This window comes from Strix uralensis, chromosome 4, assembly GCF_047716275.1.
Source record: "Strix uralensis isolate ZFMK-TIS-50842 chromosome 4, bStrUra1, whole genome shotgun sequence".
Classification (NCBI taxonomy): Eukaryota; Metazoa; Chordata; class Aves; order Strigiformes; family Strigidae; genus Strix; species Strix uralensis.
The window spans coordinates 67,290,915-67,308,230 of NC_133975.1; the positions used below are offsets into that span (position 1 = coordinate 67,290,915).

At 44.1% G+C, this 17,316-nt stretch overlaps 3 protein-coding genes across 3 annotated transcripts in view; 2 read left to right on the top strand and 1 right to left on the bottom strand.

The window, feature by feature from the left end:
- The window catches only part of WRN (WRN RecQ like helicase), a 47,694-nt gene extending 38,591 nt beyond the window's left edge, over window positions 1-9,103 (top strand). The window contains 7 exon segments of the mRNA XM_074867094.1: window positions 868-993; window positions 2,732-2,894; window positions 3,978-4,192; window positions 5,587-5,658; window positions 6,220-6,357; window positions 8,918-8,972; window positions 8,975-9,103. Coding sequence (XP_074723195.1) covers window positions 868-993; window positions 2,732-2,894; window positions 3,978-4,192; window positions 5,587-5,658; window positions 6,220-6,357; window positions 8,918-8,972; window positions 8,975-9,036 — 831 coding nt within the window. The 3' untranslated portion in view covers window positions 9,037-9,103.
- A 212-nt stretch (window positions 9,104-9,315) lies between these two features.
- GTF2E2 (general transcription factor IIE subunit 2) overlaps window positions 9,316-17,316 on the top strand; it is a 28,856-nt gene continuing 20,855 nt past the window's right edge. The window contains exons 1-2 of the mRNA XM_074867095.1: window positions 9,316-9,422; window positions 10,155-10,321. Coding sequence (XP_074723196.1) covers window positions 10,159-10,321 — 163 coding nt within the window. The 5' untranslated portion in view covers window positions 9,316-9,422; window positions 10,155-10,158. The remainder of the gene's footprint in view (window positions 9,423-10,154; window positions 10,322-17,316) is intronic.
- Window positions 12,458-15,319, bottom strand: SMIM18 (small integral membrane protein 18). Its single transcript, XM_074865147.1, has 2 exons — window positions 14,562-15,319; window positions 12,458-14,473 (listed from the first exon to the last, which is right to left on the bottom strand). Exon 1 carries the CDS (start codon window positions 15,285-15,287, stop codon window positions 14,994-14,996), a length of 294 nt encoding a protein of 97 aa, XP_074721248.1. The 5' UTR covers window positions 15,288-15,319; the 3' UTR covers window positions 12,458-14,473; window positions 14,562-14,993.

Here is a 17,316-nt window from a genome sequence, read left to right on the forward strand (position 1 = left end):
GGTGGAGGCCAAGGGTATAGTAAGTGTTCCTTCACCATGGTTTATTGACTCCATAGACTTGGAGGGTAGGGCTTTGCTTCCTCTAAGTTTCTCCTTAGGAAACTGGCAGAAGAGCTTAGGTTTCCAGCTGTTGGAAATACTCCTGTTTGGTTCTCTTTTTGCAGTTGATTTTCTTCTGTCTGAGACTCTGTAGAGTGGCTCCTCATCAGTCCCTATAGTGAGACACCACTAGGGAGGGGCCATGGAGCAGAGGATTAGAGGAACTGTGAAGCGGTTTTGCTTTGAGGATCTTAATTTCTATGTAAATCTACAGTTAAAAGGATTTATCTAGCCTGGAAACCAGGTAGAGCAGCAATAATACTTCTCTGTAATGCTTCAGAATATGCTGTGGAGTCTTCTGCTTCACAGAAAACTATCACAGTCTAGGAAATGGGGACCAACAGCATTCTTGATTTGGTGTTGGTTTTTAAGAAATCTGTGTTGAGCAAAATATTAAAACAAATAGAGGAGTTTCCCATACTAAGCAGCAGACTGAATACCACAGTTTTTGTTCTGGTGGAGTAGTTTTAGCAATGCCTAAGAAGTTGTGTTGACCTGGACACTGTTCTTCTGGTTTGTTTTGTTTTTTTTTTTTTTTTTTTTGCAAGTCCCTTTGACAATCCCATGCTGCTTTTAGGATGGGGAATATGTGGGTGTCTGTCTGCATTCCCTGGGTTTTTTTGTGGAACTTGGTGTCAAAACCAACCCCTTCATAGAGATGAACGAGTCCATTTATGTTACTCTTTCAAATAACTTCGGATAATGGGAGGATGATCTATTGGTTGTCACTGGGATACAATTCTTCTAAATCCTCTTTATCTCACTTAGACTGACACATTCACCACATCTGGAACTAAAGATCAGAAAGAAGACTCTCCTTGGAAGTGTAATAGAGTCCTCTCTCCCTCAGAGCATGTCACATATGTCCTGTTTCAAGAGAAAAATCTCTCTGTGGTAAGGTCCCTTTTTCAAAACTAACAGCAGGGATGCTTTGTCTAGAGGGAGGCAGATTTGTAGGTTCTCTTAAATCCTCTGCCCAGTGATGGGGTAGGTTTCCTTTAAAACACTGAGGCAATATCTTTCCTGGCAAATGGTAGCTCATCTAACTTATCTTTATGGACTGGTAAAAGTATGAAAAATTTGGCTTGCTTTGAGGTGGGGTATAGTGAGATAAGATCCAGCTGCCTACTAGTCACGCTGCCTGCACAGCTTGGCAGGGCATCAGGCAGAATTGTTGCTGTTATTTCATTGGCCTGTTTCAGTACAGTTGTGCAGTGTGCTTTTCTATTGCCGGTGTTAGTTCTGCCTGTTTCTGTATGTTTGTCTTTACACAGTAGTAAGAGCATATAGGAAAAACTTCCTGATCCAGTAGCCTGCTGGTAAGGACACCAAGCATGGGGCTGTATATAGGCAGATCTTTAAGGTGAATAACCATTGGGATAAATGTCACTACACTGTTCTTGGTTTAGGTAGCAAATCCCTATTCCTTTCCCTATGCCATATCAATGCGTAAGACTTGCATGTCAAGAAACAAAGCTCATGGAAAGATTCAGTGCAGAACTGAAAAGTGCTAAGTATTATTGTGGCTTTCTAGTTCAGATCTTCGAAAGCTGTGTTCCCTGTTAAGGAACAAAAGTTGAGGACAAGTTACCTGACGCATGTAAGTTGAAGTGCTACAGGGCATGTGACTAAACTGGCATCAGGCCATGTGCCCTGTGAGGATGAGCCTCATGAGTTGGTGTAGTTTTATTTACTGCTTTTTAATTCTACAGTAGGAAACAGAAGTTGCTTTGAATTTTGCTTTGCCCCTCCCAAGAGTATGGATGGGTAAACCTTGTTAGATAGTCCCTAACTTAAAAGTGTACCTAAGGACTGGTAATGGGTAACTTGATGCTTTGTATCACTAATCCTGCTGATTATATGCACAGTGTGTGTATTGTCTGGGGAGAAATGGATAGAAGGTTGAAACCTGTTCTTTCAAGGAAGAAAAATAACCAGTTTGAAATCTCTCCTTGAAAAGTACAGGTTTAGGTAGATAGAATTTGAGATGTTTTTCTTCAAGGCAAATGTTTTGAGAGAAGAATTCATCTAACATGTGAAAATGAGGGGGAATTTTTTTGCCACTGTTACCCATGTTCTGCGTAGATTTAATCAAATGGGCTGCTGGAAGGTCAGGTGCATCACAGCAGCTTAGCAGGAGACATCTGAAGCTTTGACACGGAAATCTTCTGAAGTAGGAGCTGGGCTGATACTCTGAGTTAACTGAAAGGCAAGAGCATCTGTTTCCTTTGTGGTGGAAATTGCTGGGATTCAGCTGCCACAGGGTGGAAAGGGGGTGGTAGTGAGTGTTGTGCCACAAGGGATGTGAGCTATAAGCAGGCTGTAGTGAGCCTTTGGGGTGGCCGCACAGCACCCTTCCTGTACAGAACCTCTCTTCATCTGAAGTAAGTTCAAGGTGAGCTGTTGCACTTGAGTGGAGAAGTAGTAGCTTCAAGAGAAAAAGGCTCTTTACAAGCTGGAAAGAAATGAGAACTATTAAGAGTAACAAACCATTTTGGGGAGCTGCTTGGCACTGCTACATGCCAGTATCCCTTGACTGCTTTTGGGGAATGGGAGGTTGCCAGGTTTTGAGTTTTCAGTTGTATTTCAGACACTTCTACCATCTCGGTTCCTTCTGCTTTTGTTTCCCTAGAGGACTATAAGTGAGACCAGATCTCTGCCTCTTTCGGAGGTTGGCACTCACCTGTTCCAGGCAATGAAAGCTGGCTACCCTGTCAACCTGGAGCGAGCAGGTTTGACTCCTGAAGTTAAACAGATAATTTCCAATGTTATCCGTAATCCTCCCATTGACTCGGGTGAGCATTGCAGCTTGTATCTGAAGCTTCTCATGACAGTGGCATACAGATCAAGGGAATGAAAAACTGACAGCTCAGCTGCTTGTTTAGGTAGAACCCATAGTTTCTGGAAGGCCCGTGGCTGTGGCAAGGAGAGCGTAGCAATGCCAGGGTCATTGCTTTCTTCTCAAGGTTAAGTTGTAAAATAAGGCAAGGCAATCATGATTTTATTAAAGAGCAAAAGAGGGTAACCCTTTACAGATCCTTTCACTCAATTGTATGGCTGTTGAAAAGATTCAGGCGGCATTCTTAAATCTGTATTTCCTCAAGTGTTTTTGGGGAAAAAAAAAAAAATCTTCTTGTAAAGACTGGCATCTACAGAAAATACGCTGAATAAGAGTCATAGAATTTCCCCAGTGCAACTTCTCTGCAAGATATTTGTGTATGACCAGGAGGCTGAGAAGTGCAGGAAAACCACTTCCTTTTAACACTGTCATCTGGTGCCATGGGCTAGTTGAGAGGCTGAAGACAATCATGTACTGACTTGTGGTTCTGAGACTGAGTGACTTAAAGTTCAGTCTTGCCCTAGTAGTTTAATTTCTTAGGTTGGCAGAGTTCAACTTGCTAGCTTTATTACTCTTGTCCTACTGTGGAATGATGCATCTTTTCAGCAGTAGTTACTGGCTCAACGAGACTCTCAGATAACTCTCTTGACTTTAGTGCCACACTGGAATGGAGAACTGTTATGGCACTACATTTAAGAAAGCAGAGAGGCTTTTCAGCCTGAGGAAGTACAGCCTTCCTCTCAAGAGAAAAGGGTTGATAGGACATGCAAGTTAGAGGCAGGTGATGCTGATGCTTTAGACTAAATTTGAGCATGGTAAGTTTGTGAGCACGAATGATGTGGGGATTTATTGCATGAGCTCATGATCTATTTTCTTAAGAGTCAAACTCATATATTGTCTTACTTTTTTAGTCTTCTCCATGCCTTGATCTATTCTGTGCTTTAATGAGGGACAACTGATGTGTTTTACAACATAAGAAAACTGAATAAGGGGCAAGAGGATTAAAAAACTAATACTGTATTTATATTTTTTTTCCAAGACACCACTGAAATACAAGCTATTAGAAAACTTGTTCCTGCAAATATCGAACTGTATCTCATCAGGATGACTATTGCATTACTGGAGAAAGAGGATAGAACTAAGTCTCGGGATGGCTCAGGTGTCAAAAGGATGTTGGTGTGGTCAGATGGGCAGCAAGAAAAAACAAGAACAAATGAAGCAAGCAAGAAAGATACCATGTGGAGTAAAACAAAGGTTAGTAAAAGAAGGTATAAAACTGTTGTTGTGAAAATAATGTTTTCTCTTTGTAGCAACAGACTAAAAGCCCTTCTAAGTTGTTGCTTAGTGTCTCAACTTCACAGTCCCCCTTTACCTCATCTTTGAGTAGAACTGCCTCACTCTGAAGTGCTTCACTCTGCTCAGAGCAGAACTAGAGGGTTCTTCTTGCCAAGTACTGACCCAGGAAGAGGGATGCCCTGTGCAGCCTAACTGTGATCTGTTGAACGTGTCACCCAGGTTGGTCTGTTCCCACATGGGACTGTCAGCTTATCTCTGCCATAGTAAATCCTGGACATGCAGCTCAGGAAGATCAGGCACATGATGGTCCACCACTGTAGACCATCACAACTGCAGCTTAATAGTGGCCTTGGAGAGGAGGGATGAACACTTCCTGCTGTTGTTCTGCCCTTCGGGATGTGGATGCAAAAGGTCCCCTGTAAAATCCCAGATTGACAGTAGCTGGGGCAGCAGAGGAAAAAAAACTGAAATTCCAACTTCTCCCCAGAATGAAAACCTCGAGTAAGCTGGCAAAGCATAGCCACAAAGTCCATGTTCTGCCCTTGCATCATTTCTGTGCATTGGTATCTGATCACCAACCTGATATGGGAAAAGCGATTCTCTTAGTGTGCAGAAAGCTCTAAGATAGCAGGGAAGTTGAGTGTGTGAAAAAGCCAGAGGCAATGCCTGCCAGAAATGTGTCCCGAGTCTTTCATGGGTTCCTCTGTTGCTGAAACTGCTGGGCGTAGCCATGATAACAAGGAAAGTATCATGCTGTAAGTCTGACTCACTGGGGAGAAATCTCAGGAAATAAGGAGCTCTTTGTTGCTGTTTGAGAAAGGCCAGGCTAGTCTTTTGAGCCCTTGGAAAGGCGACCCTGTGCTGAGTGGCTCCTGGTGGGAATAATAAAAACAAATTCCACTCTAAATCTTTCCGCTGCCTGTGCTAGAACTTTGTCTGTTCCTTACAGGATTTGGGGTTGACTTCTTGAACTCTGGCTCAAGCCTTGCCATTTTGCCAAACTGAATGTTTCTTGCATCCCTGAGTGGTGTTTTGTTCCTACAATATCTGTGTCTGAGCCTTCTTTTTCCTGAAGTTGACCTCCTGGCAGTCCAACTGTGTGAGCTCTAATTACACTTTTTCTGCTACTGTTAGCTGCTGGAGCTAATAACAGGAATGACATGCTATTAGAAATCAAATTAATATTGTATAAATGAGTAGACTGCAATCCAAAAGCTAATCCAGATAGTCTTTATTTACTTCTCCTTCAGAAAGTATCCTGGTTCTAATAATTCCCTGTAGCAAACAGCTTTTAAATCTGCTAATGAATGTTCTTGGATTTTAACAACCTTATATTACCGCTGCTTTTACAGGGTAATTTGATCAATCCGATGTTGAAGGAAGGAGCAGAGAAAACCCATCTGCAGGTGCTGCCTTCAGCTTTGGTAAACAGATGTCTTACTGTAATAAAGCATGCAGTAGACTTGCCATTAGTGATGCTCTCAGTAAGAGATGTGTAGTTAATCCAAAAAATGACAGCTTGGCTCTTCCAACCTATGACCAGCAGGCATTATATAGAAGTTAGAACTTAATATCTTTGTGTCTACTATGCAATTTTTAACTGACACCTTTGCTGTAAAAACGCATTTGAAAACACAGCACTTGGGAGTTGGAAGCAAGCATTTCAAGTTCTCAGAGCAAAGGGGATGGAGGAAGTAGTCTTCTCCACTACAAATTAAAATGCGCAAGTAGAAGTTCCAGTTCCCTTGTGTTTGAATGGATGTACTTCACTTGCTCTAATTTTATTGTGGTGAAATGGATAAGAAATGGCTAGTGATATCATTAAGCAGTGGTGTTGGAAGTCTGTCAGTTACAGACTCATTAACGTACAAAAAAAAAACCCCACCTCCAAAATGAAGCCTTTGTGTTGAATCTGGTTTGTGCAGACTTAAGTGTTAATGCTGTGATAGACATAACAGCTGTCTTCTTTACTGTCATATGGAAAGGATGTGCAGAGAGTAGATGACAGCCAGCCAGGTAGCAGAGCAGCAGCAGGCCGCCTGAAGCCCGTCACGCTGGCCTCCTGGAATCAGCCTGCCCTCAATCCCGATGAGGAGGAACTGTTTGCTGACTCTCAGCCAAAGGTGAGACTGCCTATAGCTCTGCCAGGAACAGAGCCCAGACCTGATGATCTGGGTGTTGATCTTTAATGAACTGGAATCCCAGCTTCTGTCTGGGTTCTTTACTGTGCCAGAAACCTTGGCCTGGATTGCCAGCCAACTTCTTCTGTTAATATCCTTGATATAGTGACAACATGCTGCTTTTATTGCCCTTGCTGTGCCCGAATATACCTCTCCACAGCATCAGCCTGCTACAGAAATTTTTTTCCCCAGTACATCTTGTCAGCCATCTAGTGGCAAATGCTTTCAACACTTTAAGAGGACAGTTGGCTCCCTTTCCTCTTTCAGGTATAGGGTTGAGTGGTATTGTCTGCTGATCACATCAAGGATTTTTGCACAGGTGTTTATATAAACACAAGTTGTATGGGCATACATACAGTGTTTTTTCTAAAGGGAGCTTGTGTGGCTCTGACCAGCATGACTCGCTGTACAGCTTGCTTCAGTTTAAAACTGGATATTGATGTAAGTGCAAAACGTGATATAGACAAATCATTATTTATCTGGTTCGTATTAGGTAGGTATAAATCCTAAATAACACAGCAGCTATCTTATTTGAAACACTAAACACATTATAACATTAGCTTTTTCATTGCTGGTGATAGCTTCAGAGAACTCCAGAACATCAATTCCAAGTCAAGCCCCTTCGTTGTGACACAGGAACAAAGCACAATCTGTGTAATGGTCTCTGCACCCTTCCTCCTTCACCCGGGCTTGGGCTGGGAGTCGTGGTGTTGTGCACACACACCTGTTGATGCAAGCACTGGAGCAGCCTCTCTCCTGACTATAGATCAGACTTCCTGATGTGTTTCCCAAGGGCAGCTTGCTGCTTCACAATCTTGAAATGAACATCCAACAGACACTGGTCTTCAATTATTTAAAAACTGGTGGCTAAAGGATGAGGAGAAACCCATTTATCATAGAATAGAATCACAGAATGGTTTGGGTTGGAAGGGACCTTAAAGATCATCCGGTTCCAACCCCCCTGCCATGGGCAGGGACACCTTCCACTAGACCAGGTTTCTCAAAGCCCCGTTCAACCTGGCCTTGAACACTTCCAGGGAGGGGGCAGCCACAGCTGCTCTGGGCAACCTGTGCCAGAGTCTCACCACCCTCACAGGAAAGAATTTCTTCCTTATATCTAATTTAAATCTACCCTCTTTCAGTTTAAAACCATTACCCTTTGTTCTATCCCTACACCCCCTGATAAGGAGCCCCTCCCCATCTTTCCTGCAGGCCCCCTTTAAGTACTGGAAGGCCACTATAAGGTCTCCCTGGAGCCTTCTCCTATCCAGGCTGAACAACCCCAACTCTCTCAGCCTGTCCTCATATAAGGGAGGTGCTCCAGCCCCTGATGATCTTTGTGGCCTCCTCTGGACCCGCTCAAGCAGGTCCGTGTCCTTCTGTTGGGGGCCCTAGAGCTGGACACAGGACTCACAAGGTGGGCTCTCACAAGAGTGGAGTAGAGGGGGAGAATCCCCTCCCTTGACCTGCTGGCCACACTTGTCTTGATGCAGCCCAGGACATGGTTGGCTTTCTGGGCTGCAGGTGCACATCACTGGCTCATAGTTTTTCATCCACTACTACCCCCCAAGTCCTTCTCCGCAGGGCTGCTCTTAATGCACTCATGGCCCAGCCTGTATTTGTGCTGGGACTGCCTCAACCCACATGCAGGACCTTGTACTTGGCCTTGTTGAACTTCATGGGGTTCACACAGGCCCACCTCTCCAGCCTGTCCAGGTCCCTCTGGATGGCATTCCTTCCCTCCAGCGTGTCGACCGCACCACACAGCTTGGCAAACTTGCTGAAGGTGCACTCAGTCCTGCTCGCTGTTATTCCCTAGGTGTAAGCTCTTGCAGTAATTTATGGCTTTGTGTTGCTATAGCATCTCTTCCAACCCCAGTGCAAGAGATGCACCTAGCAGTCATGGAGAGCACTGTGTGTTCAGACTCTCCTTGGGGGACAAAAACCTGCAGAGCTCATGCTCCTTGTGAGGAAATGGAGGGAAGAAAAGGTGCTTTGCATGGTTGGTGACAGGCACCCACTGCTGTGTTTGTGGGTTTCAGTTCCTCTTCTCAAGTTGTAATTGGGGGAGGTGGTAGGTACTGCTGATACACTGTCAGTTTGGGGCATCCACTTTCATTCCCTGTCTGGGGCTGTATTTTTTCACAGGTCACACCAACGAGCTGCAGTTCTTTTATTTGAGGTCTGAGAGTTGGAGTTAGGCTTTTTTGGGTTTGTTTTTTAAAGGCAATTCCTGAAGGTCAGCGCAGCAGTTCCAGGGTGTACCAGCATGCTTGTGTGTCAGGTCAAACGTTTCCCAGCCTTGGTTCTTCCCACTGCTCTAGTTGGATTCTTAGTCCCTCAATTACTTACACAAGGTGTTGCATTTAAGGGAGACAAAACCTTCCATTAGTAATGCAAACAGTTCATGTCTCTTGATGAGCATAATTTTGGGAAGTAGAGCTGTGTAAATTAGTCAGCCTCTACCTACTTGCCTTTTTCACATTTGTTTTCTTTTTTCCAGAGCTTCCAGCCCCCTGGTAAGAGAAAGGTGCCCGAATGGTTTGGAACAGCCACCGATACAGTTCTACCTGTAACCCAGATGAAGAAAGCCAAAGCAGGGACCAGAAAAGGGATTTTTAGTTGAAAACAGGAAGGAAGATTTATTTTTCTTACCTTCCTTTTCCTTATAAAAATCTTTATGTACAGATTCCTTTTTCTGATGTCATTACTATTCCTTTCTTGTCCCTCCTATTTTCCTTGCTTAAGGGGTGAGGGACAGCGTCCTGGCAGCGCTTTTCACTGTACAACATTTGTTGTTTAAAAAATAAACCAGTCACGCCGTTTTGCAGAGGGCTTCAGTACCCGCTGGCTCCAGCCGTTAAGGGCAACAGGCCGGCGCCTCGCCATGGCAACGGCGCGCCCACTTCCGGGGCGGGGCGGCGGCGCGGGGGCTGCCGGGAAGGCGGCATGGCCCAATAGGCGGGGGGCGGCGGTGCTTGGCCTGCGCCTCGCGCTCCGGCAGGCGGGTGAGCGGGGGGCGCGCGGGGCCCTGAGGTGGGGGGGCAATGGCGGGCAGGGCCCAGCCCCCCCTCGCTGTGGGACAGGCGCTGGGGAGGGCTGGGGGCGCTCTCCGGCCTTGGGAGGGGGGCGGCTTGCCCAGGCCCCTGCCCGCCCGGTGTGGGACAGGCGCTGGGGAGGTATGGGGGACGTTCTCCGGCATTGCGGGGGGGGGGGGGGGGGGGGGGGGCGGCAGCTTACCCAGGACCCCGCCCGCCGCCGGCGGTTCGCCCTGTCCTCCTCTGCCGTGGGTGTCGGTAAACGGGGCAGTGAGGGGCGGCGGGGGCACTCTCGGGCTCGTTTCCGGGCGGGCAGTTGCCTTGCTGCCAAAGTTTCCCTTCGTGTAGGTGACTTGAAAGTTCCTCGTGAACGGCGGGTGCCTTTGAGACGGGCGTTTGGTCTCGGTGGGCGCTGAGACTGGGTGTGGAGTCCGCAGACTTCCCTAGCCGGTTTCCCACATTGACGAGGGTTTGGGGTCCGGTTCAGCAATCACATTATCTACCTACAGCTTCTTCCTTGGGGTTCAGGTTGTGTCCTGACACTTTAAATCCCCACCTAAGTCAGTTCCTTAAAGTCCATGTGCAGGAAGAGAAGGATACAAACAAGAAATAAAAAACTTCATAAACCGATATCTCTACTCTTAAATATCTTATTGATTCTAATATTTATTCTGGCCTTTTTCCTCTTACTTCTCGTAACAGAATTATGGATCCAAGCTTATTGAGAGAGCGAGAGCTATTCAAAAAGCGTGCCCTCTCCACACCCGCAGTAGAAAAACGTCCAGCGCCATCTTCTGACTCCTCCTCTTCCAAAAAGAAGAAAGCAAAGGTAGAACAAGGTGGCTCGTCAAGCTCAAAACAAAACACAGGTTGGTGCAAGTCTCCTGTTCAACAGCTATTTGGTATTTTCTACTGTCTGCCTCTAAGCTGTGGCTTATTAGTATGAATCAATCTATCTGTGCATTTTGCTGTTGACTCTTGTCATTCTTTCTCTTAAGTTGTCATTTTTTGTTAACAATTCTCTTGCGCGATGGGAGGAACCTTTTACAGGTCAGGCCTCATCCAATGACTTGTTTGCTGTTACTCGGAGGAATTGCTACTGCTAAAATTTTATATGAAGCTGAGCTTTGATCTGTGGATTTTGGTGCTTGCTGGACCCAGAGGACAAGCAGTAACAGTGGTCTCATTCTTTTGGTCTCCTCTGTCTTTTTGGCAAGAGAGCGCCTAAAAATTTTAACTGTAAGTTGTAGGCTATCCATCTATGAGATGGATTTTGTAACTTGCGTCTTGTCTGGCTAGCGTATTGTGATTAGCAGTTGTTCTTGTTTTACTTGGGAGCTGCTCTTTGTTCATGCACACCAGGGCTTCCTTAGGTTTCTGTCTGCTTCAGTCAGGAGTTTTGTCATTTCTCTGGGATGGTGATGCTGATAATGCATCTCTCAATATCAAATAAGCAGCACCAAAATAGTGGGAGCAAATGCAAAGTGCAGAGGATTTGTGTGCATGCAGCATCATGCTCTGTATTTGCTTCCACTGTGCAAGGCACATAGCTTGGGGGGGCCTTTTCAGTTTTGTGAAAGCACTGACAGTTCCCCAATGCACCCTAAATGTCAAATCAAATGTCAGGAGTTACTAAAACACAAAATACCCTGTTGTGCAAATTCATTGTATTGTATTTTGAATACCATGTGTGGCGCTCTTCTAAACTCCAAAAGAAACAATAGAGTTAAAAACAACAGAAAAGAACACCAAGGACGATGGGAGGAGTGGAGCATCTTCTGTCTGAGGAGAAGAGTAGGGAGTTTGTGTATGTATCTCCAGCTTCTCAGGGTACCAAATAAAGTTATCAGTCAGGCATTTTAAAATAAATCAAGGGAGGCCAGGTTTCCATCAATCCCTTTGCCACACTCTCCTCTCCAAATAAAATAAAATTCTATGTGGAATATCTTAAACTGCATATCCTGAGTGAGGGAGGTTTGCTGGGAAAGAGGGATAGGGAGGCAGGAAGAGGGCAGACAGTTCAAATGAGAGTCTGATCTGGAGGACTTGAGTAGCCATGTGGCCAAGCAGCAGAGCAGATAAAGTGTAGTTTCTTTTCTGTGCGTTTGTGGTCTGGGTATTTCATTAAGTGCTTTTGCAGCTGTCAAATGATTAGCTTACGCAAATAGGAATGTGTAGCTGTGAGGAAATATGCTTTATCTTTTACGCTGCTGTCTTCCTTCCAGACAGTATCAGAAAGGTTTCGGGGTTTCTATAACATGTTTATGCAGAATGAGTTTAGTCTGCCTTCATTTTCCCCTGGAGAGTATTTACTCACTACTGCGGAACCAGTAAGGGTGGAAGAAAAATAATGGAGAGCGAGTGGACCAACTTCTTTCCTCTTGTTCTTAGGAATTGGCTCAGAACAAGGGTTCAGGCTGGCAAGCGACTGAATGGGTTGAGCAGCCACAAGCAGCACAAGTTGCCCTGTGATGCTGCAGAGTCAAAGCCCTTTGCCTCAAAACGCACTTTTTACTTCAATCACCAGAGTGCCTGTCAAGATATGTGTGTGTCAGAGATGGGTCTTGGGGAGGCAGAGTAAAAACCTGGTCTTGAAGAAATCCCTGTCCCACCCATCCCGAAGAAATGAAAATTAAGATGATCAGTCCTAGTTTTGTTGTATAGCGACCACAAAGACGATAAATAATATCACAGTGATTGTGTGTTGGCATTGATAGTTCCTGGGTGTGTAGCACCTGCAGGTTCTCCTCTTTCTGTGATTTTTATGGCTCAGAGAACCTGCCCTTCTCACTTTTCTGGGGAGGAGAGGCATTGAGATCATGCTAATCTTCAAATGACTGCATAGCTAAATGTGGCCTGTGTGTGAAGATGTATTGTAAGCTTTTCAGTGAGAATAGTTATTAGTATAGTTATTTGAAGTCATTGTTCAAACAAGTTATTTGAAAAAATTTGTTTGCTCAGTTCAGAATAGTAATTGGAAAATAAATGAAATAGATCATATCATATCTGTTTATTTCTTTTTATTAATGAATAGTAAGTTGTGGCTAAGGTCTTAGTCTTTATCTGAAGACCTTAGTCTTGATGGTCTTAGCCAACAGTAATCAAGAGCTGAACCTCCAGGAGCTGTTTCACAACTTAGTCTACATGTGGGAAAGAGTCACCCTGAGGCTCTAGGGCTGTGCAAGGGAAGATCTTTGTCTTCTGTTCCTTGTGCAGACACCCAGCTTCCTTTTTAGATCTGTGAAATAAATAGCTGGAGTGAGTCCCAAGATTTTTCGTTGTGTGTGCTTCTCGGGAAGGCATAAGGACATGAAGCCAGTGTGGTAGAGGCTAGCCTTGGTTACTTCCTGCACACTGCCTTCTTGTGTGCATCCACGATGAGTGTTTTGTAGGAACACTGCAAGTGGCCAGCAGTCCTACTGCTGTTTGGAGCGTTTGCTTTCAGGAAAGAGGCAGGTTAGTTAATTCAGTGCGTCACGATGGCTACTCTTGCCTCTGTTGAGCAGGACACCAGTCTTTCAGGGCTTGATACTGTCAAATGCAGCAGAAGGTAGAGGCGTCTACTCAGTGTCCCTGACAGTGGGGGGCACTATCATCACTAATATTATCTTCATCATATGTCTTGGTGTGAATGCCAAGTTGTCTTGTACCTGGGGCGTCAAATTCCATTAATTGTGCTTATAATTTGATTTTTAGCTAAAAACATCTTCATGTGGGACTGGTACTGACGTAACTTCACTGTAACAAGTGTATCTGAGATGAATGGTTGCAGCGGTAGTTGCGTTCTTTTGCCATTGCAGAAGGCAGATTGCTTCTCCGGGTGAATCACTGGACTAGCTCTGCTGGTTAGTAGTGGCCTGGGTGTCTTGTGACTCCTCACCAACCAGGGAAGAGCACGAGTCAAATTAGCAAGTCTTTCGTTGTGTCCAGATCTTCTGGAGCTTAGGCATACTGATCTGATACAGGGAGTTTATGTATTAAAAAAAAAAAAAAAAAAAAGAAAGAGATAATTACAGATACTGGCCATAACAGAAAGGTATTTCTGACATGGATAGACTCAGAGATCAGTGTTGTAGCTTACTTGTCCGTTTGGCCATTAGGTGGGTTTTGTTTCCCTAATGATAGGAATATTGTTTGGGTTTTATATAGTTAAATATCTTGTCCCACATGTAGCTTTGGTCTGGGATGTTTCTCGCTGGCTTGCTTCTCTGGGTTCAGGAGTGTGAAAGACTTACCCAGCATTACTGATGACCATGCTGTTGGACAACATTATTACAGTTGTAATTTGAAACTGTGAAACTTCTATGGTTTTAAAAACCATAGTCACAACACAGCTCCAGAAGAAAAATATTCTGGTGAGCTAGAGGTCTGAGTGTTATACGGTCTGGTCAGTTTGCGAGAAGGCTATGAGTGTGAACTCTCTGGGATGCATCGTCAGGCTGGTGAAGGAAGCTGAGATTCTCTTATGCAAAATGAAGTCACTTCTCACTGTGCATCCATCCCGCCGTCTGTAGTGCAGGGCTTATCTTGGTGTGGCCTCTTTTGTGAAGCATGTCGACACCTGAAAGCTGCATGCAGGCTGGGCAAAATCACTGTCATAGGTGTGAGAGGTCTGCAACCCATCTGCTTGTGTTGCTTGGCAAGAACTTGGTCAGCTCCAGTTCAGCTTTGAAAACTTAAGATGATATATCCAGCATGTCTGACTCCCTGTAGTGTTGTTACCATAGAGGCAGCAGCCTTGAGCAGAAAAATGTCCTTGTTTCTTCTAGAACATAGTACCACTGCAGTATGCTTTTGTGGAAATAGTCAGATATTCTTAAGGTAGTGCATTAGACACGTCTCAATACCCAGAAGTTATTAAACATGTTGAATATGAAGGGGAGAGCAGCCCCCTGGAACTGGAGAAGGGGTCAGATTGTACCACAGAAGGTTAGAAAAGACCATTTTAAGGATACATTTCATGTGGACTTACTTTTGTCCCACCACCCTCTCTTCTGAAAGTGAGAAACCTGTAATAAGAGCTGCCAAAGGCAAGAATTCACATAAGCCTCTCCTGTCTCATGGGATCTCTTGCCATTCAACCCTTCTATCTCGTACAGTTTTTCTCACCTCTTGTGTGTCTTTCCTGTGTCTGTGTGGTTGACCTCAGTGGGAGGACACTGCTGTGTCTTTGCCCTGTGTATGATCAGATTGTTGAGCATTTTTATAAATGTTTTCTCCAGTTAAGCAACATAATTTTATGTATGTTAGGCAACATTTGTTCTTTCAGGTAGACAAAGATCTATGCTAGTAACTCAATGTAAACAACAAAAGTTCATTTAAAAACAAAAATCTTTTCTTCCCCCATAACATTGCAACAGATCATGGTTCTGCTAAGCCTTTGCCAATTATTCAAGTTCACATCCAGAGATAAAATGATAACTGTTGCTGTTATATTTAAGTCCAAAAGAAAAAAAAAGCATGTGACTTGCTCATTTGTAAGGTACAAGAGGCTTCATTCAAGGTGTTAAACGTTCTTCAAATGCTGATGCTCAGTCCTTACTACACCACCTCTGTTTCATGCTTTCTGAAGCTGTTCATCATTGCTCTAACAGGATTGGGTTCGTTCTCCAAGTCTTTCACAGTTTTGTTTTTCACACAGCAGCAACAGTCTAGCAGTTCATAGAGGAAAGCCAACACCACCAGAGAAACTACTGTAAAGATGAATATGATCAGAATAATAAAGCAGGCAGTGTTCCAGTTATCATGGAAAGGGTAAATTTTTTGCACTTGAAAGCCCAGATACTGGGAAATGGATGTAGTCTCATTCCAGTGCGTGGTGTTGAGGGTTGCCATTCTTGAAGAGTCGTCTTAGCGTGCTCACTGTCACTGATATGGGGGCTGAAACAGAAAAACAAAGCTGTTGAGGACTCTATTGATCAAGAACATGCTGTGATTTTTATCCCAAACTGTAAGAACTTAAGCTCAGACTAAGTGCTCACACCTCCTACAAGCATGGGTTGTTGCATACACGTATTTACTCACAAAAGTATCAAACTCCAAATGTACAACTTCGTGATTTGTCTGGAACATTTGTTTCAGTGATGACTGATCCATGCATGCATCATGTAGTGTAAATTATTCTGGAATGAGAGAGCTTTGCTTCTTTATTTCAAGTATATACAAAGACAAAAAGATTACAAAGATAATTTTCAAGGTATGCAGTGTTTTAAACAACCTGTCCATCGTTAGTCTTGAGGTTGGTACTTGCATGGTGTGAAAGCCCTCAGTGCTCTTTTGGCATTTTTAGAAAAACAGTACATCTGTGTACCACCCTCCCATACCTGAGTGATTAGAAGAACTTACTACATATTAATGTCATTGGAGTTTGCTTCCTTGTTTGTTGGGGTTTTTTTCCCCTATTTGGGAGAAAGAAATAAATCACTCTTTACAAAAATGTATAAATCATAATTATTTTGGAGAATGTTTCCAAAGAATGGGACTGAACTTTTGGTTCTTCTAGTACAAAATAACAATCCTGGTTCCTTAAAACCCATTATTTTACAATTGCCTATTAGCGCAGACTTGTTAACCCTGCAAAATGGTTTTGACTTCAGAAGGCCAGGTTTGCTGACGTGTTCATTTCCCTGCTCTTCCACTGTTGAGTAGCAGTTTGTGCTCAAGAAATCCCAACTGCTTCATTCCACTGCCTGAACGGCACTGAGCGCATTTGGAAATCTCAGCCCGTTTGTGGTGTCATGGTCATTAGGATGGGTAAAAAGGAAAACCCAACTCTTTCTGAGGAGTTCTGATTTCTTATTTTTAACTGCATTTTCTGCTTAACTGCTAGGAAAGGAATGTCGTCTTTGGTCCAATACTGTCTGTTTGTACCCAGCTGAAGAAAAGACTGCTTTGTGGTGTGGGGGAGAGATGAAGCAAGGAGTTGGCTGCCTTTTGCACAAATGGTGTTGCTGTCAAGACGTGCTGTTTCAGAAAGGCCATTGCTTTAAAGTGTGAAAGTAGGCTGTGCCTCAGCAATTTCTGTAGTATATCTAGAACAAAAAAGCAGTTTTGTCTGTCTCTGAATTTCTCTGTGAATTATGGATAAGTAGGCAGATGCGGTGTTTGGCAATAACATCTTTACAGTTATGTGTCTCTCTTTCCCCCGGTTTCCTTCTTTCCCTGGCTTTGCTTCCCAAAACTGAGGGAATGTACAGTACTTTTGGTATATAGTCTAATGTAGTAAAATATGTCCAAGGAGCCACACCAACTTCTGATTACTTGTCGTAGCATACTGTAGGACACCTTAATAACCTTTGAATCCTTCAGGTAATTTAAAACTGGGTGTGGGAGAAGATCGAGTCTGATCTCCATACTCCCTTGAGGAAACAACAAGGAGCTTTTAGGTGAAACGTGGTGGCGAGTAGCACTGGCAGGCCAGCCTGTGCCCCACATGTAAGCCTGTTGGTGAGCGTGTGCTGGCTAAGGGACAGCTTGCAAAATGTGCTTTTGTCTTCTGGGGTGCCCCAGACGATGTGGGATTATGGAAGGGGAAGAGAGAGACAAGATGGTAACTTTGTAGAAACCTGGAGTCTTATTTCCATGACTCAGTGAAAGATTTTTTGCTTTGAACATAAAGCAAAAAGTGAAAACCTAACTATGTTAATTACAAAATGGTCCTGGCTACCCCACATTTGGTTTAATTTCATACAGTAATCAAAGCTACAGAATGAAGGGGTAACGCTGATGTTTTGTTTGTTAAACTGTGCTCACAGGTAACGCTTTAATGAACCTTGCATGTCCCAGAAATAATTCTGCAATCAACCTGTTTAGACAGTGAAAACTACAAAATGCCTGAATAAATGGGAAGTGACAAAGGCAAAGT

Coding starts and splice junctions, on each gene's coding strand:
- SMIM18 (XM_074865147.1), bottom strand. CDS start 15,287: ATGGCAACCCTCAACACCACGCACTGGAATGAGACTACATCCATTTCC.